The 24,452-nt window shown below is 56.6% G+C and overlaps 1 protein-coding gene across 1 annotated transcript in view; it reads left to right on the plus strand.

Moving 5' to 3' along the window:
* The first annotated feature begins 7,379 nt into the window (after positions 1 to 7,379).
* Positions 7,380 to 24,452, plus strand: part of HELZ2 (helicase with zinc finger 2) — a 28,846-nt gene continuing 11,773 nt past the window's right edge. The window contains exons 1-8 of the mRNA XM_067307474.1: positions 7,380 to 7,448; positions 16,328 to 17,466; positions 17,636 to 17,819; positions 18,293 to 18,400; positions 19,135 to 19,658; positions 20,024 to 20,656; positions 21,705 to 22,488; positions 22,961 to 23,036. Coding sequence (XP_067163575.1) covers positions 16,466 to 17,466; positions 17,636 to 17,819; positions 18,293 to 18,400; positions 19,135 to 19,658; positions 20,024 to 20,656; positions 21,705 to 22,488; positions 22,961 to 23,036 — 3,310 coding nt within the window. The 5' untranslated portion in view covers positions 7,380 to 7,448; positions 16,328 to 16,465. The remainder of the gene's footprint in view (positions 7,449 to 16,327; positions 17,467 to 17,635; positions 17,820 to 18,292; positions 18,401 to 19,134; positions 19,659 to 20,023; positions 20,657 to 21,704; positions 22,489 to 22,960; positions 23,037 to 24,452) is intronic.

Genomic DNA, 24,452 nt, shown 5'->3' on the forward strand with positions numbered 1-24,452 from the left:
AAATTGTGGGCATATTGTGACTGTTTCAGACTATCCCGGGTGCTAGGATATGCCCAGCGGTGAAGGTTGCTCCAAGGCGTTTCTCCTGCGCTGAACACAAGCTGTGAGAACATCAGGAGTGGCCACAACGAAAAGTTTGGCCTCTTTGCTGCTCTAGCCTTTAAGAAGTGTCTGGTTTGGGATGCACTGAAGTCCTCCTTTCTGATCATTTGAAGGTTTTATTAACTGTGGGGAACATGAAGTTTTTTGTTTTAACTTGTTAGCTGTAATTGTATGTTGGTCTGGTAAAACACAGAGGGAGTGAAACTTTACGGAAAAGCTTAGGGACTGTTAAAGAAAGAACCAATGTTTTGTATTATTGGGAGAGGGTAATCTTCCTGTTTGAGAGAAGAGGAGAAACCTCTTGTCAATAGTGTGGACCTTTTCAGGCATGTGAGTTTGAGCAATTTCACTGCTACATGTGTGAGTGGGAGAAGTTTTGCCTAAAACTTGTTGAGGATATAAAAGGGTTTCTTCCTTTGCAGATGATGCTTTTAATTTCAGGAACTGGAAATCTCGATGACAACCTCCAAACCTGACTGAGTGGTTTGGATGAGAATAGCAGTCTTGTAGAAGATCATCTGTCCTGGCTGTGGGATGGGTGCTGCCTTAGCACGTTTTCTGTGCTAGGAGGAATGGGTATGTAGTTATGTCCTGGCAGACCGGAGAGGCACTGTGGAAACAGGAGAAGTTGAGAGCTGGTGGCAAGAGGAGCAACTTGTTTGGTGTGGCGAGATGGACGAATGCAAGCGCGTGCATGGATGGTCCAAGGGGAGCAGTACCGAAATGAAGTGTGTGCGTGTTGCAACGTGGATTCTGTGACTCTGCTTAAAACAAACACTCTGCCCTTTTCCATCGCAGCGGACAGGCCAGAGCTGTTTATCTGTGTTGAGGCACGTTTCTTCAGAGCTTCTCTTTGTTAGCAGCAAGGTCATTGTTCAGAAATCTCTCATTTTGTGTGTTACAGCTGCACTGAAACCATTGAACCAGCCCGGTATTCGCTAATTCTGTCTCTTCTGCCAAGCAAGTTTCTGAACGTCACTTACTTCCTTCTCTTGAGTAAATATTAGCTCCTTCCTCCCACGCTGGGGAAGGAGGCAGCATAGCTATGTTTTCTCTTCAGCTGAGACAACAGTGAGAAGTAGGTGCGTGTGCTGGGTATCTGGCTGATGTGTTATTTACTCTGACGTGATGTTTGCTCTGCAGTTTGGACATTGTAACTGGGTTTGCAGATGATTAAGGACATGGGTCAGTGATGTCTGGAGGACTCGGTCATCTGCCTGGTGCCTACGAGGAAGGGAGAGCTTGTCGTGGACCACTGACCGCTTGGTGCTCCTGGGAGGTGGAGCAGGGCAGCAGTGTCGTAGGAGTGGCTCCTCTCCAAGCTCCTGTGTGCGGGTGAAAGCAAAGGAGAAATACGCTTCCCCTGCAAGTGGGATCCTTCAAGCATCCCAAGGACTGAGCAAGGGCAGCGTAGCATCCAGAAGGCTTTAGTGCCGCGGTGTTGTCCAGTGAGCCGGGAGGTTCGAGTACGTGACCACAGCAGGATCCCGTGGTACCTGTAAACGTTGTAAGCGGTGCCGGGGCGCTGCGCTGGCTTTACCCTACAGCACCGCAGAGCCAGGTGGCTTTGCTCTTTCTGCGGCTGAGCAGCACGTTGCTCTAGCTGGCAAGGGCCAGAAGGCAGCCTCCGCCTCGGAACGGGGCTGGCCTTGGGTCCAGGCTCTCTGATCCCTTTTTTCTCGCTGTTGGAAGTGCTGAGTTCTGGCCAGCCTGGAGCATCTCCAGGAGTCCCTAGTCCCCTTCGTGGCAATGCTCCTGGGCTATTGACAGCGGTCAGCTTGGGCCTTCCTGTTGCTAGCATGTTTTCTTGAGGGCTTGAGCTGCCTTAGCTTCAGGAGCATTGGTGAAAGGAACCTGTTGATTATTTTCGGAGAGCTGCAGTTTTCCTATGTAATGAGAGCTTTGTTTTCAAACCTAACCTTAGTAACATGAACACTTTCATCCAGATGAATTTTGATAAGAAGGGAGCTCTTGGCCTTGAAACCGGTAGGTGCGGCTTGGTGGAACATCCTTGAAAGGCTTGCTGAGACAGGAGCTCAAGAGGATGCTGGAGCGAGATGCGCCAGGTAGAAAAGGGACATCTGCTTCTCCCGTGTGCGTGTGCACACACGTGTGTGAGCCCTTTGTTCACTGATTCAGTCTGTGCATGTCCGAGTTGCTGCAGATGCTGTGAACAGGATCTTGTGTCTGGATTTTTTTGCACATAGGGACCTAAGGCGAAATCAGTCTCCTACATTTAAGCTAACTTGTGCTTAGCAAATAATAAGCCTGAGTTGACTTGAGGCATGTCCGGGTTTCGATTAGATTTTAATTTGGTGTGCATGCATCCCCTGACCTTTTGAGCGAGTCTGTTCATCTCTCCTGTCCCCTGCTTCCTCTAAGGGCGTGCGAAGGCAGAACAGTGCGTTCATCCCTTGTTGGAGTGCTTGGTCTGTTCCTCTCCACCCCCTTGCCTGGTGGAAGGACTCTTCCCAGTGCAGAACGCGGACACAGTCTGTTAAAGGCCAGCGTCGAGCTGTTCTGACCCTTGTGGACGTGTGGCCCCAGGTTTCCAGGGCCCCTGTGTCGGGACCTGCCTGCTCCGTGCCCATGCTGGGGGTCAGCACGCCGCTTCCCGCTCGCGGCAGCCTCCCTCCGCTGGGCCGTGGGGCACAGGCCTGTGTTTCCTATATCGCGTCCCCCTAGTTTCGTTGTGAGCTTGATGGGCTTCTAGGCATCAAGAGCGAGCGTGCGACGCAGGGCTGGGCCGTCCTACCCGGTGAACGTGGCAGAAAAACCGTGGCTGGCAAAGGCGACGTCCGCAGCATCCCACCTCGCTGCAGGCCAGGATGCGTCGGACCTGTTGACCCTTTGCACTTGGAGAAGCTTGAAAATACGGTCCAAATCCCTTCTAAAAGCTCGGAAGGTAAAAGCGCCGGGGCGTCGCTGTTGCAGGGGCCTCGTGGCCTGCTTTGGAGGCTGCCAGCTCCTGTTTGGAGGAAGGGGAGAGGTAGCGGTCCAGCTCGTACGTCCTGAGCACCCGGAGTTAGTGGCAGGTGAGTCCTGCAAAGCAGCCAGCGACACTTCGGAGACCTCTGACACCTGGCAGTGAGCAAAACTCCCTGTTCCGTTCAAAGGGTCCAAGACCTTACTGAAAGGGACGGAGAAAACGAAGAACACACACTCTGGCCACGTTAGGTGAGTAAACAGGAAATAGTTTAGGTATCTTAAACCTTGTTTGTTATTATGTGCAATCAGCACCGTGTGCCGTGGCTTGCTCTTAGGACCGTCGAGGGGCTGCTAGGGCACGGTGCACCGCGGAGAGGTAACACCTGAGCGCGGCGCGGAGCAGAGCGTGGCACCGGTCTCCAGCCGAGACCGTCACCGCCATCAGTCGAGGCTGGTGGCCCCGCTCTCGGGGGAGCCCGGCCGGGGAGTGCCGGCACGAGCAGCGTGAAGGCACTTTGACCCGCGGAGCAATGCTTCGCAGGGTTGTAAACGGCTCCCCGGGCCATAAAGACCGCGCGGGCCAGTTGTGGCTGGTGCAACCCTTCATCCCTTCTGCAGAGGGAGGTGCTGGTCGGGTGGCCCTGCCGCCCGTCATCCGGGGAGGAGAACGGCGCTGGCACAGCCTGGAAGGCCCTTGTCCGCCCTGCGGGTTATTGCCCCGCGGAGGGCTGGGCTGGGTTTGGAACAAGGGTAGCAGACTGTAAACGGAAAGATTCGCAGTGACAGCGTGTGGGTGACTGTCCCGAGCTGGACGTGCCGAGGGTGCACCGCTAGGACCTGACGCGGGAACCGAGACCCAGGTCTCCCCTCGCTGCAGAGAGGACTCGAATCCTCCCCTCTCCGTGCTTTGCTGGAGGGATGAGCGGGGCCGCAGTCCGCTGCAGGCGGCAGCGCGCTCGGGAGCCGGAGCATCCTCGGGAACCGCAGCCACCCCCGGCCGCGGGTCGCAGCCGAGCCGCTTAGCGGGTGAGCGGTGCCGCTCTTCCCTCCGCGGGCAGCGCTCGCACCAGGCAGGGACGCGTTACATAAGAGCCGCCAGCGTGAGCATGACTCATTCCGCCGTCCTGCTTTCCCGGTAGTTGCGAGGAAATGGAGACTCAGGAGGCTTCGTTTCCTCCTCCGGAGCCCGGCTGCTGCCCCCCGCGGTCCCTGTGCATCCCCGCTCCGGGTGGGAGCGCTGCTGGAGCAGACGTTCCCATCGCGGATGTCCTCGCTCCTCCTGCTTAGGGTTAGCACCAGGGCGCTCCGGGGCCCTCGCTCATCCGGTATCGGCATAACCGGAGCGGATAACCGGTGCCCCCTGCCCGCCCGGCGGAGGCTGCCAGCGACCGCCCCTCGGGAGCAGCAGCTTCATCGGGGACGTGCCGGCACCTTGCTGCGGGAATGGAAACCGAAACCGGGGCTTCCCGCTGGGGTGTTTATCTCGAAGCAGCAAACAGCGGGTTTGGCCTCTCCTCCCGCTCCCCGTGTTGATGCAATTGCTCCGCGTCGCCTCCCCCCCCCCCCCGGCTCTTTCCACCCCGGTGCTGAGCACCGCCGCGCTGCAGCCTCCCGCCGAGGGGCTCTCTCCGGGCAGCGGCACCCATGCGAATGCCGGGAGCGGGACCCTGCGGATCGAGGCTGTCGTGGTGCCATGGGTGCAGGCCCCAGTGCCCGGGTCTCACCAAAAATGAAATATTCTGGTTTAGAGGCCGAGAGCGTCCGGCCCGAATGCGGGCACTTCCTTCTCTTCACGTCTCTTCCCTCTCCTGCTTTAACTTCAGAGGTTGTTGTGGGACAGTTCTTATTGCAGATACTAATGCAATGCTCCCAACTCCAAATGTTTTTTTTTTTTTTTTTAAGTTGCTTCCCCTCTCCCAGTGAGAAATCAAGCATAGACACTGCATTCTTTTCTTGGTTTCTTCTATATTTATGTGACCTTCTCATCCACGCCAAGCAGGACCAGAAGCTTTATATAACATACAAGGAAAGCTGAGTTTCTCATTGCCCGAACTGCGGGAGCTGGGGCTTTATGGGGAATATCCCACCCTGTAAAATACGATAAAATGAGAACTCGGTGCTGAGTTATTGCCTTATTGAGCCTGCAGCCCTCCTTCCTGGGGTCAAGGATCTTGATTTTTTTGCCCCCTGCCCGGGCTCCTGCAGGGACAGTTGCTGTGGTCTGGAGGCGGCAGTGTTCGAACGCCGCCTGCCCCGCGGGAGGGACTTTCTGCCCGCAGGCAGCATGAAACCTCCTCTTGGCCCCACTGAAGCCACCGCACAAGTGTCCCATCGCGGTTAGAGTTTGCCTTGGGCTTTGCTCAGCTTTGCCTAGCTGGCACTTAGCTGATGGTGCAGGACGGGAGGAAGGCGTCCCCCACCGACTCGCAGGGGGGGAAAGGGCCGGATCCTCTCCTGGTGGAGACGGCTCTCGGTGGCTGGGGTCGCTCATGGCCCCTAATGAAGGGAGAAGGGCTGCATCGAGCAAGGGGAGCGTGTGGGAGTGGTGCCGCTGGGCAGCTGCTGCCTCCTGTCCCGTCCCATCGCGTCCTGGCTCTGCGGCGGCTGCCTACGCTCTCCCACCTCCGCCTTATCTCCTGGCGGGACGTTGTCCAGGGAGAGCGTGCTAATCACGCTAATCGTTCCTTTGCTGACAAAACACAGCCTGAGGGAGCTGGATGGAGTAGCAGGGAGGATGGAGGAGCAGGGAGGCGCTTGGGCGCGCAGTGACCTGGGGGCTCCGGCCAAGGGCAGCCCTGCGGTTCCCTTGCATGGCAAAAGGCTGCTGGGGTGGGATGAGCCTGCGCCTCCCTCTGGCTCTCGCCCCTCTGGAGGTAAAGTGCCCTCCGGGATAGTTTCACGCTGCTGAACTGGAGGGTTTTGGGCTCCTGTGCTTGGCGGCTTGGGAAGCGGCGCCCGGTGGGGACCCCAGATCCCGGCCGCGCCACGGCCCCTCCATCGGCTGTGATGCTCCCGCCGCGGTGCTGGGGCTGCAGCTGGGCTCCTGCTCCTGCCGAGGCCCCTCATGCGCGAAACCACGCGGAGCTGACAGCCAGGCACCGCGGCGGCGGCTTGGTGCCGCTGGCGTCGGCGTCACCAAACGAGGCGGGAGCCGCTCCTTGCCCTTCCTCTCCCGTGTGCGCCCCAGCAGCGGGCGCACGGTCTGGCAGTGCCGAGTGTGAGTTGCATTTCACGCACCGTTTGGCGGCTTTGCATTTGGGAACCTGGGTGTTGCCGCCTGCAGCTCGTGCCCCAGACGTGACGCGCGTGCCTTTGAGCCCTCTTGACAGAAGGGGTTTTTGTTTGTTTGTTTTTGGTTTTTATGTCACTGGTGCAGGTCTTGCCTCCAAGGCCTGTAATCTTTGCTGGTTGCTCCCATTTGGAAGTGTGCAGCTGCTTTGTCCAGTAGCTTTCCAGAACCTGCAGCTGGATGTTGGCACCAAGATAATGAGAAGCAGGAAAGCTGGGGCTGGGGCATTGCTGCGCCGCTCTGCCAACCGTGAGCGCAGCGGACGCTCCGAGTGTCACTGCTTTTCCAAGTCTCTTCTCTGGGATGCTGCTGCCAGAGGGACAAGGGATCTGCAATGCCTCGGCCTCGTGCTCTGATGCCATGTGGTACCCAGCTTTCGAGGATGCCCGTCTGCAGCATAGCTGGCTGGGGGGCTCTCCCGGCCTTCGGGGTGGATGTGTGTGTTTCCAGAGGGGTTCCCGGGGTGCAGCTGTGCTGATTCCCGTGCATGGGGCTCGTGGTGGTGTCTGTGCACTTTGCTATGGGCTCGCAGCAACGTGTGACCGTGGCAGCTCCCCGCCAGCTCGGGGGGTCGTGTGAGCCGCAGACCCCCGTGGCAGCGAGCCGGGGAGCAAAGCCAGATGGCTGAGGAGCCTCCGGGCTGCCCAGCACCGATCGGCTGCCAAGCGGCGAGCGCTGGTGCTTGCGTGCTGGCGCGTGGCTGCCGTGGGGTGCGCGCGCTTTGTAACGAAGTTATACAAAGCCTAATGCAAATGAGACTGTTTGCAGCTCCGAGAGCGCTAGCTCCTGGGGGTGGATTTTTTTTAATTTATTTTTTTTTGGCATGACTTTGAACTTTCTGTGGCTGGGTAAACTTTGGGCAGGGAAGGGAACAGAAATTGAAACTGATGATGAACAGAAAGGAAACCGGGTAGGCTTACCCCGGCCGGAAGCCCTATTTAAGCAGTAGCAGTCTGGCTCCTCTCCTGGCCGCATGTCTCTCGCTGGGCTGAAGACTTCCACTGCTTGTGCGACTTTATCATCTGCCTGGTGGTTAAAGCAGAGGAGGCCCAGGAACAGACCGGCACCCAAGGGTGCTGCGCCAAGCTCGGGAGAGCAAGACGGTTCCTGCCCCACATACCTTCGGCTGGTAAGCAACCGCCAGGCACGGAGAGGGGGAGAGGAGCCAGGGGAGGGCTGGCACCCCCCGAGCGCACCCTGCCGCAGCTCGGGGGATGCGGGAGAAGAGCAAGGTGGCTTTGCAGGGGGGGTGGCCAGGGCCAGGAATGGGAAGCTCCTACCTTGTCAACTGGGGTGCACAGAGGAGCAGGGCTGGGGGTGCTGCACCCCGATAACTGGGGGAGCAGGGCTGGGGGTGCAAACCTCGCACCCTGGTAACTGGGGTGCAGGGGGATCAGAGCTGGGGCACAAACTTCGCACCCCAATAACCAGGGGAGCTGGCCCGGGGGTGCAAACCTTGCACCCTGATAACTGGGGTGCAGGGGAGCAGAGCTGGAGTGTGTGGGGGAGCCGGGCTGGGGTGCAGGTCTTGCACCCTGATAACCGGGGAGTCGGGTTGGGGTGCAAACCTCGCACCCTGGTATCCGGGGTGCAGGGGCAGCCGGGCTGGGGTGCAAACCTCACACCCTGGTATCCGGGGTGCAGGGGGAGCCGGGCTGGGGCGCAAACCTTGCACCCTGATATCCGGGGTGCAGGGGCAGCCGGGCTGGGGTGCAAACCTCACACCCTGGTATCTGGGGTGCAGGGGGAGCCGGGACGGGGTGCAAACCTCGCACCCTGATATCCGGGGTGCAGGGGCAGCCGGGCTGGGGCGCAAACCTTGCACCCTGATATGTGGGGTGCAGGGGGAGCCGGGACGGGGTGCAAACCTCGCACCCTGATATGCGGGGTGCAGGGGGAGCCGGGCCGGGGCGCAGCGGCCGCCCCGGGAGCGGGGCCGGGCGGCGGCTCGCCCGGTGCCTCCGCCGCTGCCGCCGGCTCCCTCCTCCCCGGTGCCGGCGGGCGGGGCGGGGCCGCCCCGGCGCGGAGCCGCCGTGATGCAATTTCCGCGAAGTCCGGCCCCGGTTTGAATGCGGGGAGGCCCCAGAAACGAAACCGGCGGCGGCGGCGGCGAGCCCCGAGCCCAGCGCGGCCGCGGCGGCGGTGAGAGCGGCGCGGCGCCGGCAGCGGGCCCGGGGCGCGTGGATGGGGCCAGGGGCGCCGCGGGGTGCTGCAGGGGTGCGGGGTGCTGCAAGGATGCAGGGCGCTGCAGGGGTGCGGGGTGCCCTGGGATGCTCAGAGGTGCGGGGTGCCGCGAGGGTGCAGGGTGCTCCGGGATGCTGCAAGAGCCCAGCGTGCTCTGGGGTGCTGCAAGCCTCCAGGGTGCTCCAGGGTGGGTACAGGGTGCTCTGGGGTGCTGCAGGATGCCGGGCGCTTTGGGGTGCTGTAGGGTGCCTCCCGGGTGCAGGGTGCGCCGAAGTGCCACACGGCACAGGGTGTTGCGGAGCGCTCTGGGCCGCAGGGTGGGTGCGGTGTGCTACAGGGCATAGGGCACCCTGGGGTGCAGCACGATCTAGCGCACAGGGTGCTCTGGGGCACTGCGGGGCATAGTGCAGGGTGCACCTGGGGGCACAGCCCCCTCGGCCCTCGCCTGCTCCCTGCCCGTGCTGGGGCCCTTCCGGGGGGGCAGCCTGGGTGGGATCGTGGTCAGGGTGCAGTTCTTGGGGTGCAAAAGTCACCTGGGGGCAAACCCTTGCTCTGGACGGCGGGGAGCAGGGCTGCGCTGGGCCGCCTCGCGCGAGCAGTCCCCGAGGTCCCTCCGCTCTCCCCTCCGAGCTGGTGCTCCCGAGTTTCGGGGACGTGGTCTGGGGACTCTTAGCGGACTTCGTATCCTCTGATAAAGACACATGCAATAGCTGTGATTGCTGGCGCCCGACAGCTCTGCACAGACGTGCCCCGGCGTGCAGGGTGCTGCACGCAAGTTTGGAGGGGGGGAGCGCTTTCCCGCCGTCTCAGGCAGTGGCTTCACGGCTGTTTCTTCCCGCAGCAAAGCTGGCCGGACTGTGCCTGCTCCCTAGGGGCCCCGCACTGCCCGCCCGGGCTGCCGGGATCGCTCTTCTGGGACCGGAGTGCTTTGCCTTGTTGAACGGGGGGGAAGGAGGGAGGGAGGTGGCACCAGGAACTACTGAAGCTGGAGGGAAATATCCGAGGGACCGTCACCTCGGCGTAGGGATGAGGGTAACTGCAGCCAGATGGGCCGTTAGCAGCGCAGAGCAGCGTGCGCGATGCAGCTCTTGTTTCGCCTTGCCAACCCTTTCCCCAGCAGCCCGGCTCCCGGGTTCGGCGGCAGCGCGGTCGGATGCTCGCCCGGGTCGCTCACGTGGCTCCTCCGAGTGCTGGAGGCCAAAAGGGAAAACCCCGGGTGCGCGGCCGGGCCGGCACGGTGGGGCGGAGGTTGGCCCCGCGCGGCTCGGCCCGTCCAGGGGGGCGCTTGGCTCGCTCCGGCGCCGCGCGTTGCATAAGCGCTCGTCAATAATTAATCAAGGCCAGACCTAACAGAAGGACTCGAGGTCCTGCCGCGGCTCCTCGCGACGCTGCCGGAGCCGGGGCCGCCACAGGGCGCGGGGTGGCAGGGCTTGGCCGCGGAGGTGCGGCGAGCGCTTCCCTGCTGCGGGCGTGCAGGAGGCCGGGTTTCAGATCCCCATTTCCAGGGAAATGCAATTACGCCTCGCGCCGTCCGAGCCCCGGGGGGGGGGGGGGGCCACGGAGGATGCTGTCGGACGTCATGTGCCCCGTCCCTGATCCGGCGACACGACTTCCCGCGCCGGGAGGGGACGCGCGGCGAGGCCGCGTTTCGGAGCGGCTGTCGGCGAGCGGAGGGGGAGGCGGGAGCGGGGGCGCCGGGCGCCGGAGCGCGGGTCCCTCGGGACAGGGCTGGGCAGCGGGTGCGAGCCCCTGTGCCTGGCGAGGGGTAAACGCGGCGTGAGAGGGGCAGGTGTCCGTCCCCACGGGGTAGCGAGCCCCTGCGAGCAAGTGCTGAGCTGGTGGTTTAATAAACCAACTTCTCTCTGTTTGCAAGAGTGACTTCTTTCGCCCATCAGAAGGCTACAAATAGCTTTAAATGCTAGGCCGTGCTTTTGGGGACTTCTGTAAAGAATGAGCGTTTTTCTTTTTTTCCTTTCTATTCTGATATAAGAGGTTTGCAGAGAGAACAGGCTTTAATGCTGCTGCTCCGCTGAGATTTTTAAGAGGGAGTTTTACAGTTCCCCTTCCTATTGCCTCCTACCTCCAGACCCAGACAGAGGGCCTGTTCTGAGAGCTTGCTCAAAATCTAATTGTTTCTTAAAAAAAAAAAAAAAAAAAAGATAAACAATAACAGGTTTGACTCTTTAAGGACTGAATCTTTCCTCCTGGCTTCTTCAGACTGGCATGTCCTCCCGTTGGCATGAATACTAATAACACCCAGGCTGTCCTGTTCAGTCTTTATTGGTGGTTCTCAAACCATTTGGCCAAGAAGGGCTGCATCGTTATCGCAGCGTTAGAGGACCTTATCTCCTCTGCTGCAGCTCCTGGACTCTGTTGCATCTGGAGCGCTAGAAACGAGAGGCTTAGCTCCTTCTCAGCTCTGCGCTGATGGGGCTGAGCACCAATGACCAGTTTTCATCCTCTGTACGTTGTCCTGTGGAGGTATTTTGGAGGTTTCACCAGTGACTGAGTTTCCACTGTGCCAGATGTTGCACAAATCCTGAACATAAGAGTCTTTCCGCAGAGGACTTCTAAGGAAGAGCCCTCCAAAGGAAGGAAGGTGAAATTCTGCTATTGGAGGGAAAATGAAGTTTTCTCAAAGCCGCAGATGCTGGAGAAATATAAGCACTGATTCAGCAGGGCTCAGGAACATGCTCCTAACGCCAGTCAACTTCAAAGGAGCTGAAAGTTTGAGTGTGACCTCGGCAGTTGGCCGCTGTAAGCGCAGAATTCTTGGATCCAGCCGTGGGGCGTTTCTCCTGGCTGTGGTTCAACAGCAGCCTAAAACCCATCTAACCACTCGCTGTTGTGGTCCTACCCTCTCCTCCCGCCTGCCCCTGCTCTGTGCCAGCGCCGGTGCTTGCCAGACCCTTCGCGGAATTATTGCAGCATGCTAAGCCTGCAGAAACGGGGCATTTGTGCCTCGGTTTGGCTGCGTTGGGGGGGAGGAACGGGGTTGGTTCCAGGAACCAAGTGCTCCGTTCGCAACCTGACAACCTTGCCTGGGGCCGAGCTGTAGGCACGAGCTCGCCAGCCCTCGTCCTGCTCTCCCAGCGCTCAGTCCGGCTCGAGCAGCGCGGCTTCGTTGGGCCTCTCTGACACCCGCCGTGAAACGCAGCAATGAAACGTTACTAGCTCTTGAGGTGGTGGTTGCCTTTCTCCACCAATTCTTGCCACCCCTGCGGTGCAGGGCCCTACCTTCCCTAAGCAGGGTTTTGCTGGGGCGCTGCCCATGCTTGAAAGAACTGTTTGTGTGCATCCCTCCCTCCCTCCGCAGGTGGTAGCGCTAACCCGATAAATCCGAGAGCAGGGCCCCGGGGAAAGGGCAGTCGCTCTGCAGAGAGGAGAGCTCTGCCGTGTCTATCCTGCGCTTGCAAGGGGCCCTCTGCTCGGTGTGGACTGCAGAGGTGCAGAGCCTGTCCTGCACGTCTGGGCCATGTGGATGTTGTAAAACTGCTGGGGCAAGAGGTGGTCTTGAGAGTCGGTCCCTGAGCAGCTGATTTTTTGGCAGCGTAGATCTGTGGGTGGAAAAAAAAAAAAAGCCTCATTGAAAGCAGTGGTGGTTACTGTGTCTTGACCTCAGAGCAGCTCAGTGGTGGAACCGTAAACCCCCTTGCATGCTGACACCACGCTAGCTCTTCCCACCACCCGCGGGATGGGGTGCGTGGGAAATGTCCCTCCAGGCTGAGGTACCCCGGCTGGTCCCGAGTGCTGTTAGGGCAGTGCTCTGCTCCCACGGGCGCGTGGGGCAAACGTGGTGGCCCCGACTCTCGTAACCAAGCCATGCCAGACTGAGAAGGCGCTTTGGCATCACCTGCACCATCCGGCTCTGCGTAAAGTGGATGTGCCCCAAGAGAGACTTCGGCTGCGTTGCTAAGATCTCTTCTCTCGTGCCACGCAGTGGCGTGGTTTTTTTCTTTCTCCTGGGGCGGCCTCTTAGTGATTCCTTGCTGCCTGGATAAAACAAAGGTGGTAAAACCAGCTCTAAACGTTGCACTTTGGGCAGCAGTGCGTAGTCTCCCCATGCTGCAGTAGGTGGAATATTTGCCCCGCTGAAAGGTGACGTCACCTTCCTTTCCCCAGCCCACCTTGGTGTCCCCATGAAGCCACGCTCGGGCACAGGCCATTTATCTTGAAACAGCTGCATTAGTTCCCGAAGGACAGGGCTTTTATTGCCTCCTTTGGAGCACGTGCAGGATGCCCTGTGGGTACCTGATGCACCTTTCAGTACTGACTTTTGTGATGATGAGGTGATTTGTTAAGCAAAATAGGAGTTAGATATTCAGCAAGCCAGAGCCTCTGGCTGCAGACAAAATACTGAAAAATAGCTAGCTTGCAGCTGATGCCAGAAAAGCAATAGCCCCAGTCCATGTTTTGAAGACGTTAATAATTCTGCTGTGGTTTGGAGAGAGCAGCCCTCGGGTTCAGGGTTTCCGGCCCCATGGCAGGGTTGCGTTGCCTTTGCTTTGTTATTTGGGATCGGTGGAACATCCCTGTGTGCCCTTACACCGTGCTCTCGGCTGTCCCACTCGGCCTGGTGGTCTCCTAGATTCTTACTGTTTTCCAGCTTATTTCATGCCGGTGTGAAACACTTTCTCCATGCCAGTTGGCAGTCAGGTAGCACCAGAACCTCTGCTGTGCCCTTTACCTCTCCTGCAGGTCGCAGAGGCAGTTGTGGCATTTGGTTAATATGGGGCTTGAAGGACGTTTCAGCTTCACCAGCCTAGATAGAAATCTCCGTGCTTGGAGCACCAGTGAAATGGCCCAAACCTGCCACGATTACTGTCTCCAAAGGGCATCTCCTCCTGGTGGACTTGGGTGACGGGAGGCTGCTGTCACTGCAGAGCAGTTCAGAAGCGCAGGAATGAGCTCGCCAAAGGCCGTGGGGGAAGAGCAGGGCAGGACCCGGCGACAGAGCGTTTGTTACTGAAACTCTCCGATTCCTTGTCTAATCCGTGCTTAGGGGCCCCAGTGCAAATCCTGGTCCTCTTCCCTACCCCGTGCGGGATAGCCTGAGGCACGAGCACCCACCATGGTTGGTCTCTGTTCTTGGCTGCCGTGATCCACCTGCATCACCTCCATCTGCTGCCACCTCTCCCGGGGTGGGAGCCCGGTGGTGCTGGGGGCTGCACAGTCCCCGTCTCAAAGCGCCCGTGTGATGCCCAGCACCTCTTGGCTCCTCTGCTCCCTCTGCATCCCTTTACTCTTCCATACCCGTAACAAGTCTCCTTGCTGAGCCTGGGCGAGATGCTGAGTTACCTGCCTCGCTGGGCTGCTCCGGTCTTGGGGAGCCATCCCTGACTTGCTGGTCCAAGGTGGCTGGTTTGACCCCGTCCTCTGGCATCTGGCAGGCTCTGTGGGCTTTGCTACGACTGCTTGAGCACGTTGCGGAAAAATGTGTCAAAATTGGCCAATCTGCTGCTTCTTGCCTGTTTGCAACCATGGGGCAGGAAAGTTGCTTCTGAAGGGGACTTCCTTGGCTGAGGCTGCAACGAGCTGGCTCTGGCCTGAGCAGATCCATTCATTTGTGGTGCACATCTCCGCTTCATAGCCTGGGAGACGGGCGGTCGTTTGCCAGAGGGACTATAAAGCTGTTTGCCAGCGGCTGGGAGCGCTTGCTGGGCCGGGCGCTGTTGGAGAGGAGGGCTGCTCCTCGGCACTTGCACCTTCGCGGCCAGCAGCTCTGCAGGAGTTTGGGCCTGGAGCTTAGGTATTTGCGTGACACGGTGCACGGGGTGATGCTGCATATGCAGGACCGAGATGGTCCCTACTAGATTCCGTAGGTCTGAACAACTTCTTATAGATCCAGGGCAAGAGGATCAGACTCTGGACAGACGCAGCCGGCGTGTCCTCCCGTAGCAAGGGCCGTACTGCTGTTCCTGCTAGCAACCTCGTGCAGCTCTTCTAAGTGAGGCCTTGCAGTCTGCATGCGATAGCTGCTGTGCTTTAAGTGAAGGTCTTGAAATAAACAGGCAGGGATGAGTCAGGGATGAGTTAGCTCTCGCTGCAAAGACCTGAAGGCATGACACAGTGAACTGGATCTTCGGAGAGGAAAAACTAATGCTGCTGTGTGACTCTGCCATGGAGTTTAGTAGCTTACTGAAACGGAAAGTAGCAATATTCGCGCGGAGCCAGGATTTCTGCCAGACCTTGAAAGATAAACAGCGCCTCTGTTTCTCCCCCAAGCACGTGTTCAGCCTAACGCACTGCAGGGGTGGGATTAGGTGGCCTCTTCCTTGCCCTTCTGGCTTGGCAGTGAAGGGAGGCCGTGGTGCTGGGATACGATGCGAGTGGTTCACGACACGCACCCCGGCCCGGCCGGGTAGCGCTCCAGCTGCTGCCCTGGGGAAGTGTCGTGTCGGCTCGGTGCTGTGCTGCCCCAGCCGTCTCCGCAGGCTTCGCTGGAACAGCAGCTTCAGCATCCAGCCGACCGCCTGCCTCTGTTACCACGTTTGCCCCAGAGGCGGGCAAAGAATCGTTAATTGGGGAAAAAAAAAAAAAAAAAAAACCTCTAGGTTTAAAGTGTTTATATAGAAGCAGCGCAGAGTTTGACACCCTGCTCCGTAGTCTGCAGGGCTGCAGTTACGAATGCTGCCCTTCCCCTTCAGTGCTAGGGAGCCGGTCCTTCGCGGTCGGAGCGCCAGCTGCTCAGAAGCACGAGGCGGGTGCTCACCACGAGGCCGCTTCCTCGGCTCGACGGCAGAGCGCTCGCCCTACCGTCGGGCGCCCCTCGCACCCGGGTCCGTGGCCGGGCCGGCGGCTTGGACCGCGCGGAGCTGCCGGGTGGTGATGCCGGAGCCCCGAGCATCTTTGCCGGGGATGCTCCCAACCGCTTGCAAAGTGCTCCTAACCCATGGCACCGGGAGGTGAGTCACCTCGTTCACATCTGGAGCCCGAGCTCTTGGCAGCCGACCAGACCGGATGTTTACCGAGCTGTCGCCCGTACGAGGCGGCGGCTGAGCTGCTGCTCTCGCGTGCCCGTCCCCTGGTCTTAGCTGCTGCATGCGAGCGCTAAGGGGGCTGCTGTGTTGTTAATCCCGATGGTTCTTGCTTGCCTCGGGGGAATGGGGCTGGAGCGGGGTTAGGCCTGGGTTTCTCCTCCGCGCAGCGTGGGGCGGCCCTGGGGCTGCCCTGCGGAGTCCCAGCAGGGCCCAGCCTGGGAAGAGGAAGGGCTGGGAGGTGAGAGAGCAGGAAAAAGAAAGAGAAAGTTGGCAGGAGCAAAAAGAGAAGGGGGGGGAGGCGCCCGGAGCGGGAAGAGGAAGTCGGATTGTCAGGCCATGGGCTGGGAGGAGGCTGGCCCCAGCCGCGGAGACGGGCTGCTGGCGCTCAGGTCTGTAACCTGTCCGGCTCCTCCGGGGCAGGCTCTACCGGAGCCGACGACTCCGGGTTTGGTGGCAAACGCTGTGGGCCGAAGGTCTGCAGCCTGCGGCGCTCCGAGGACCGAGCCGAGCCGTCCCGAGTGCCCTCCTGGCTCAGCAACCCGTCGCGTTCCCTGCGGTCCCGCGCGGTGCGTCTTGCAGGACACGTTCCCCTGGGACTCTGGGCTGGCGAATGAACGGAGCCGGCTGAGTAGCGATAGACCCCAAACGTTGCTGAGCGCTGAGCGTGTCTCTTCTGGTTGATTTTTTTTTCTTTCTTTTTTTTTTTTGCTGTGGGCTGAGGTTCCTAGGTATTTGGAGGAAGCTGATGAGCTGGGCTGGGTTACTTCAATGTCTCAAAGTGCGTGCGGTAAAGAGACAGGCTAGTATTTCCTGCTAACTTGCTTGTTCCTTGTTTCTTTGTCAGGCTTTGCGAGCTTGCACCAATGGCCAGCAGGTACGCAGTGAGCTAGGACACAGCCTGCTCTATGGCACCTCCTGAGCCCGGGATCTACTTTTAGAAACTTTTCTTTGTGAATTCCGTTCCGCTTCGCCACCCCTGACAATGCCTATGGTGAATGGCCTCTCCGTGCCGCTGGACAGCCTCCAGCGGCAGCTGGAGCTGTGCCTGGTGTGCTCCAAATGCAGCGTGAAAGAAAACGAGATTACCTACCGGTTGAAAGAGGTGGAGCACAAATGCATGTACGAGATCCTCCTTGCCAGGTGCAGGAACAAGAGGAACACAGCCTGGAGGAAGGTGTCCAGGCGGCCGGGCTTCCCCAACCCGGCCCGCTACACGGTCTGCCGATACTACGTCATGGGCTTGGGCTGCAGCAAGCACAACCAGTGCACCTTTGCCTGGAGCGCGGAGGAGGCGATGGTGTGGAACTTCGAGCAGGAGCACGAGCTGGAGAGGCGCGTGCTGAAAGACGAGGTCCTGCAGGCCCAGCTGGCCGGCTGCCCCAACGGTTTCCCCCCGCCAGACCTGGCCAGCGCCGCAGGGGACATCACGAGCGAGTTTGGGGGGCACTTCCAGGAGATCTGCAAACACTGCTTTTTTGGAAGTCCTCAGCAGATCTCCGTGGGCAGCCAGGCACGGCTCTGCAAGTACCACCAGACGTGGGACCCGCTGTTAGTGCACGTGGTATCTGACAGTCGGAGGAAGAAGCAGTACACTGCCATCCGGCCGTGCCCCGAGTTCCTCCCGGCCCTGAGCTACTGCAGGTACGTCTCCCACGGCAAGCCGTGCAAGCACGGCCCTCAGCGGTGCCGCTACGCGCACAGCGAAGTGGAGATGACCGTGTGGCAGGCGGAGAGGAATCTCGGCTTGGCTCGCTCAGACCTGCTGCCAGCCTCGGAGACGTGCAGCGAAAACGGTGAGCAGGCGATGCCTCCTCCGATTCACTTCTACTGCCGGGTCTGCCTGGTGACCTTCAGCTCTCAGGAGAGCTTCGAGAACCACTGCTCCTCCATGGAGCACATGCAGATGATCTCGGCTGACACCACTGTCCAGTGGGTTCACCGCGCACCACCTCTCGGGCTGACGAAATTCCTTCTGTGCAACAGGTAAGAAGACATCAGCCTTGGGCAGCGAGTGAGAAGCCAAGTTCTGGCAGCTCTCTAGTTGCTCCCTGCCCGCAGGTCCTGCAGCCTCAGGATGCGTGGAGCTGGGGAGGGGGCCATGGGCTGCTTCGTTCTGGCGCGGGTCAGACCCACAAGGCTTCTTTCCTTACAGAGTGGAGGTGTGTGAATTCGGCAACAGCTGCATCAAGGCCCATTCCACTGAGGAGCTGCAGGAGTGGATCCAGAGGGTGAAGGTTGCTGTAAAGAAAAAAAAACAGGCCATGAAGGATGGGCTCTTATCCTACCAGGATCGGCTCATTGCTGAGTACCAGAAGTGCTCCAATGAAGTGTTCATTGTAAGTCCTGGGCTGAGGGTGGGGAGCAAGTTAGTTTTCTGGAGCAGAGTGCTTCTGCCAGCAGTGCATGTGAAGTCTCTTGTGTGAGAACTTGGGAATGAAACCGACAGTTCACGTTTCTAATGGTTTAATTGCCAGAGGTGGGCAAGATGCAGAAAGCTCTGGAGAGGCACGTTGCCCTCGCTGTTTCTTCAGCCTCTTTAGACAGCAACCTGAATGTCAAAGAGCCTCGCTATTTGCCCGACCAGGCTGCTCTGCCTTGTGTCTTTTTATTTCCTGAGGCTGCTGTGCGGACAAACTGAGCACCAGTGTTTGTTCCCTTTGTCTGCTCTGAGCTGTGAGAATTTACTGCTGGTCCTGTCTGGGAAGGAGGTAGCGTAAAAGCAAAGGATGAAGATAGTCAGGTGGAAGGCTCTGTAGTTTGTCCCTGGAATATTGCCTTCAGCCCCCCTCCTCTTGTGCCTCTCCTATAGATGGCTGAGCACATCGATGGTGTTACGGTTACATGTGAGCAGCCCCTGCACGTGCAGTCAGAGGACAGGAGGATGAAATACAGGTGGAAGTTCAGAGTTCACTCCCAGGTAAGCTTAATTCTCTGTAAAGGGAGGCTGAGACCATGCTGGCTCTTGGTGAGAGCACCTGCTTCTGTGCACGGTCCCTGGTTTTGTTTTGACTGTTATTTTCTTCTCTCTCTGTGAGGGGTCTTAGCACAAGTATAGGGATTTGGGGATGTCCCATGAGGACATGTCAGGTATTCTGGAGCCTGCTGAGCAGAAGGTGCTCTGCAGCTCTAAGCGTGGGCTGTCATGGCCTGTGTTTGTGCTTGAGCTGGGGCTCTTCAGGAAGACTGCGTGGGGTATGCAGTCACCCATGTCTCCTGTCTCTTCTCATGCAGTTGGTCCCCAGTGTGTACCTAGCTGCTCTGAACATGTCCTGGACGTGGTCAGAAAGAGCAAGATTCAGTCACCTTCCTGCCCAGAATTTCCTGGATGTTGGGGGCAAGAGGCTGAGTCTAACTGTTTTCTGCCAGCTTATGAGATTTACCATTTATGGAAGACTATCTTAACTATTACACAGCTGAAACCTGAGGTTTTTAAAGTTTAAAGTAATTGCTATGGGATTATGCGAGGAATAAGTTCCTTTCTGGAGAATTTCAAGAACTCTGTGTAGGTTTGATGTGGTGTTCTGGTCCTGCAGCAGCTTTTGATAGGAAATGCTATTGGGAAGATCTCATGAGCCATTGGGTCCATAGAGCTCTCCTTAAGGAAGCAGCCAGGTAGACGTCACATTGTGTTCTTGTCTCCTCAACTGGCAGATGCCTCTGAAGCACGTGGCACTACTGAAGAGGGAACCTGGAGTCACCTTCTACCTCTCAGGGGATGGATTTTCACGGGATCTCCACTACATTAGGGGGGAGTGCTTGAACACTCTGCCATCCTCCCCAAACACATCCCTGGTGGAAGTCTGCATGGAGTGCTGCACACTGGGAGTCTTCAAGCAGTGGGTGGTGTTTGACTTTGGCAGCCGCCCTGTCCTCATCCAGAAAATCCAGGTCAAGGTGGGCCGGCGGGAGCTTCCTTGGCAGATCCCAGCCAGCAGAGAGAGTAGCCGTCTTGTGAACTTTGTGCGATGGCACAGTGGTAACCGGGTCATCATTCCCAGCGTGCTAAGGACCAGTGATGAGGTGGATCTGCTGGCCAGATACAAATCACCTGCTCTCTCTTTGGACTTCCGGCATGAGGGCAGTGCAAATGTCCCCATCACCCGTCTCACCTATAGGGACAGGATGCACGACTTCCTCTTCCGGGAGGAAGAAGCCGAACAGGCTCTCATTGCCAAGTAAGTACCTGTTGTGCGTCCTCCTAGCTGTGGATCACAGACCCATTGCTAACCCTGTCCTTGGGGCCATGCAACTATTGAAGAACTAGTCTCTGTCTCTTCTGGGTTGGGTCCTCAGGCACCTGTTGGACCTTCCCAGAAAAATGGAAAGCTGCCAAGAAAGGTGTCTCACTGGTTAGTGATAGACGGAAAGGACTGTGTCTTGCTTTGTGGATGTGGTTTGGGTAGAAGCACTCTGTACTCAGGTAGCCAGCAGGCACTCTCTGGGTGTAAGTGGCAGTTGCCCCTCTGCAGTAGGGAGGGCAATTACTGGTGAACTCATCAGCCAGTTCTCTGCTGTTAATTTGGGTGTTTCTGCCTTTCAGACTCAACCTCCGGGTCTCCATCTTGCTGACCCCGATGCTGCAAAGCCTTTCTGTGGGGATGAAGTTTGCCCTGTCTGGTGAGCTGTTTGCTGAAGTGCCTACTCCTTATAACCTCTCGCCAGACACAGATGAGGGGTATCTGCTGAACAGGTCTGTGCCCATTGCTTTCCTGGCACCTGACCCACCAGCAGACAATCGGGTTTACGAGGTCAATGTGGAGAATAAAGCCACGACAGAGAAGACCATCTGGCTACAGATACCAAAGAGATGCTGCTCTGAATTGAACTTCAAGCCAAACACCTCCCACAATGTGGAGATCCAGTTCCAAATCGACCGGCTGCTGTTCCGGCAGTGGCACCATGCTGTTGACCGCCTGTTGGATGAGAAGCTGGTCCTACCCGATGTTGCCAGTTGTTCTATCCCCTATTCTCCTGAGCTACCACAGAAAGGAAACAGCAAGCAGAAACTAGCCATCTCCTTCATCACGGGCAAAGCAATCAGCAGCCGGCAGGTCCCACCTCTTCTGATCTATGGGCCTTTTGGCACAGGGAAGACGTTCACCCTGGCCATGGCCACCATGGAGATCCTCAGGCAGCCCAACACGCGGGTGCTGATCTGCACTCACACTAACAGGTTAGGAGGGAGGAAGTGAAGAGGTAACCAGAGTCAGGGGCCTGGTTCCTGTGCTGGATCAGTGCATGCATGAGGGGATAAAGGGGAGCCAGAGTGCATGAGATGGAGCTAAGCTGGCCTTTTCTTAATATATATTTCAACTAATAAAAATGAACTATTTATTTAAATAAATTGTTCTAGCGCTCCTGCTAGAAAGGAGCCTGGTGTGGGTGGAAGTGTTTGTGGAAAGTTAGCATGTTCCTGCTTGATTATAAGATAGGGATGGAAAGATGGTTGATTTCTTTCTAGCCCTTACTGTGTAGCAGAAGTGGAAAGCCATCCCCTGGTCTTGTTGGGATGATACTATACTCTACTTGCCCTTGAAAGCTGTTGTGCTCTGTGCACATGTCAATGTTTTGACTTTTCCAGGAAGAGTTTGGGGAAGAGGGAAATGTAGATCTGGTCTGACTGCTGTTGAATCTGCCTTGAGAGAATCCAGGCCAAGATTGTTAAAATTAGAACAGTTATGCTCAGAAGAGTGTCCATATCCATTCCTGCAGGCTGTTATTGCCTTACTTTTTAATGTATAGTAAATGGTAACTTCTAATCTTAGCCTGTTTCAGGCTGTCTGGTTGCACTGAAGCTTGCTCTGTGCAGATCTTGCACCATCCACCTGGGTTGGGGATGCTGGGAAGGTTAGCTGTCAGAAGAGAGGTGCACTGGACCACATTTGTATAGCTTGATCCTGTAGAGATGCAGGCCCAGGTATTCTGCTGGGCCCACTGCATTTTGAGTGTCATCTCCCTATGAGCATTGAGAGGTGCCTTAGTCTCCGGTATCAATACATATTTTAAACCATACTCTCAAAATATGTTTGGAATTGGTGGTTGTGTAAATGCAGGCTTCTTTGCACATATGTGAATAGCTCTTCTGAAGAGTGTTGTCAGCTAAAGCTGGGGGTGATTTTGGCACCTTGTTGATGAATGATTAAATAGTGCATTGGGGTGAAGGTCTTGTATAAGAACAGCACTTAAATTCAGTGATGGTTTCCCCTCTTCTTCCCATGCAGTGCTGCTGACATCTACATCCGGGAGTATTTCCATAACTATGTAACCAAAGGGCGTCCATGGGCCGTTCCCTTGAGGATTATATCCACTGACCGTCCCATCAACCTGACAGACGCCATCACTCAGATGTACTGCTGTCTCTCTGCGGACCAGCGCTCCTTCAGGCACCCCACGCGGGAGGAGATTGACAGGCACCGCATAATTATTACCACCTCCATGTTATCTAAGAACTTGAAGGTGGCTCCAGGTTACTTCACCCACATCATGATCGACGAGGCTGCTCAGATGCTGGAATGCGAAGCTTTGGTTCCACTCTCATATGCCACTTTTGAGACTCGGATTGTCCTAGCTGGGGACCACATGCAGATAACCCCAAAGCTGTTCTGTGTTAGAGATGGACAATCCGCTGATCACACCCTGTTAAACCGGCTCTTCCAGTTTTACCAGAAGGAGCGGCATGAAGTGGCCATGAAGAGCAGGATCATCTTCAATGAGAATTATCGTTCCGCTGCAGGCATAATTGAATTTGTCTCCAAGCACTTCTATGTTGGCAAAGGCAATGCTATCCAAGCCAGTGGGAACATCCCACCCCACCCGGAAATCTACCCACTTATGTTCTGCCATGTGCCTGGCATGGCTGAAAGGGATATGTCCATGATTTCATGGCACAACATGTCAGAGATAATGCAAGTGATTGAGAAAGTGCAAGAGATAGTCAAGAAGTGGCCAGACGAGTGGGGTGTCCAAAATCTGAAGAGGATCTGTGTGGTCTCCCATGGGACACAGGTGTGTAGGGGAACCACATGTTCCTTAACTGAAGGGGGTATGCGTGCACCACTCTGAACGCTCTCTAAATGCTCCCTAGTAGATGCTGGATTCTGTTTATGGTAAACCTGTCTCTCTCATGCTGGCAAAGGTAGGGAATCTGTGAGTCTTGCATGCCAACAGTGTGCTTTTCTAGGCATGATCCATTTAGGTAGCATGGAATGGGCAGTCAGAGCAGAGATGCCTCATGGTGGGATGGTTTAGTTAAAGATTTATTTTAGCATCCTCTTAGTAGGTTAACTATAGCTCAGACTGGGAAAGCAGGCCAAAATCAGCACAGGACTTGCAATTTGCTGTCAAGTAACTTTCTTGGGGGACCTGTAGTTGAGAATGTCTGTAGTGCCGAGGGTGCAGGGAGCTTGGATTTGGGGGGGGGGGGGGGCTTTGTGACCTGAAACTGCCTTCAGGTTTGTGACTCTCTCTTTCTTACTAGGTTTCTGCAACAAGGCAAGAGCTGAGGAAGAAGCATCTACAAGACGTGGTGGTAGAAAACTACGAAAACTTGCCAGGTTTGTGTTCTGTGCAGTGGTTATTAATGCCTGGAGGCATTTTGAGGTCTCCTGTGTTCTAGGGAGAACTTTTCCTGTTGTGTCAGCAGACAGGAGGGTCTATTGTGGCTAGAGTCACCGTGCAATGGACAGGGGGAACAGACACTGGGTCATTAGCAGAGGTCCTTCTGTCATCTTAATCTTTGTCAACTCTCCCTTTGGCATTTTAGAAAGGATGATGGAGCAAATGGGTCCTGATGTGCACTTCCCTGTAGCTAGCACAGTGGTTTCTTCTGGCTGCTTTCCTTGCTGAACCTGCTATCCAGCTGCTGGCCATGTGCATTTGTGCACATCTCTTATACTGGATACCCCAACTTTTTAAAGCTCATCTAGCATGTGTCCATACATGCATTTCCATGCAAAATATCCCTGTTGATCTCATGGCAAAATACCTCTCTGGGAGAGTGTATGCCATGCTGTTAGGCAGAGCTTCCCAACCCTTCCCCATTGCTCTCTCACTGCTCCAGATGCTGGCATCCAGTGGCTGTGGCCCACTTCTCGTTGATTAGAAGTGAGCATGTGGAACTCCTCTGGCTGATTTCCATCCTTGTCTAGTTGGTACCAGTAATTCTTTGATTTCATCCTTTTCTTAGTGAATAGGATTTCACACTGAATTAAATCTGTACCCAACCATCAACTTGTTAAAATTTATGGATGTTACTTTGTAGGAGGGTGAAAACCCTGTAAGTGGGAACTGATCAGTTATAACCTTGGTTTGTGCTCACACCAGCAGAAAAGCACTCGCTGAAAGCATCCCAGAGACTTCAGCATGTGTGAATCATGTGAAACCCCCAGTGCCAGTGGGGGAGGCTAGTAATAAAAATGAATTGAAACCAAGATGGCCTGTGGGTACCAACTGCAGCATGAACTGCAGAACAGCTAGCTAAAGGAGTCCACTGCACTTGATGATGAGAGAGGGATGGGGTTGTTTTTGTCTTCAAGGACTTAGTTTATGACTCATCCATGTTTTTATTATTATTATTTTTTATTGTACAGCTGGGACGCCTCATGGTGAGAATAACTGACCCCTGGGGTGTGTTTCTGCTCTCCACACCCTTTCTTTACAGTCTCTTTTCAGCTCTGAAATCACCAGAGTGCTCTTGCTGTTTGTTATTTGTAGTGCAATCAGCCAGCAGAGCTGTCCTTGAAGGGATGAGGGAAACTTGTGGATGGTCACTGCTCTTGTTCCTGCAAAATCCTCAATTCCCCCAGGAATTTGGGATTCACAGAAGACTGCACCCTTGTTTGTGAAAAGTGGATAGTGGGGGATGCTGGTGGCACTGTGAACGCGGTGCTGGTCCATGAGTGCTCACTGCTGCACTAGTCAGCTGCCCTACCTTTTTCTGCATGCTTCCCTCCCCTCCCTGGTGCTTGTGC

Source organism: Apteryx mantelli, chromosome 18 (assembly GCF_036417845.1).
Source record: "Apteryx mantelli isolate bAptMan1 chromosome 18, bAptMan1.hap1, whole genome shotgun sequence".
NCBI classification, from domain to species: domain Eukaryota; kingdom Metazoa; phylum Chordata; class Aves; order Apterygiformes; family Apterygidae; genus Apteryx; species Apteryx mantelli.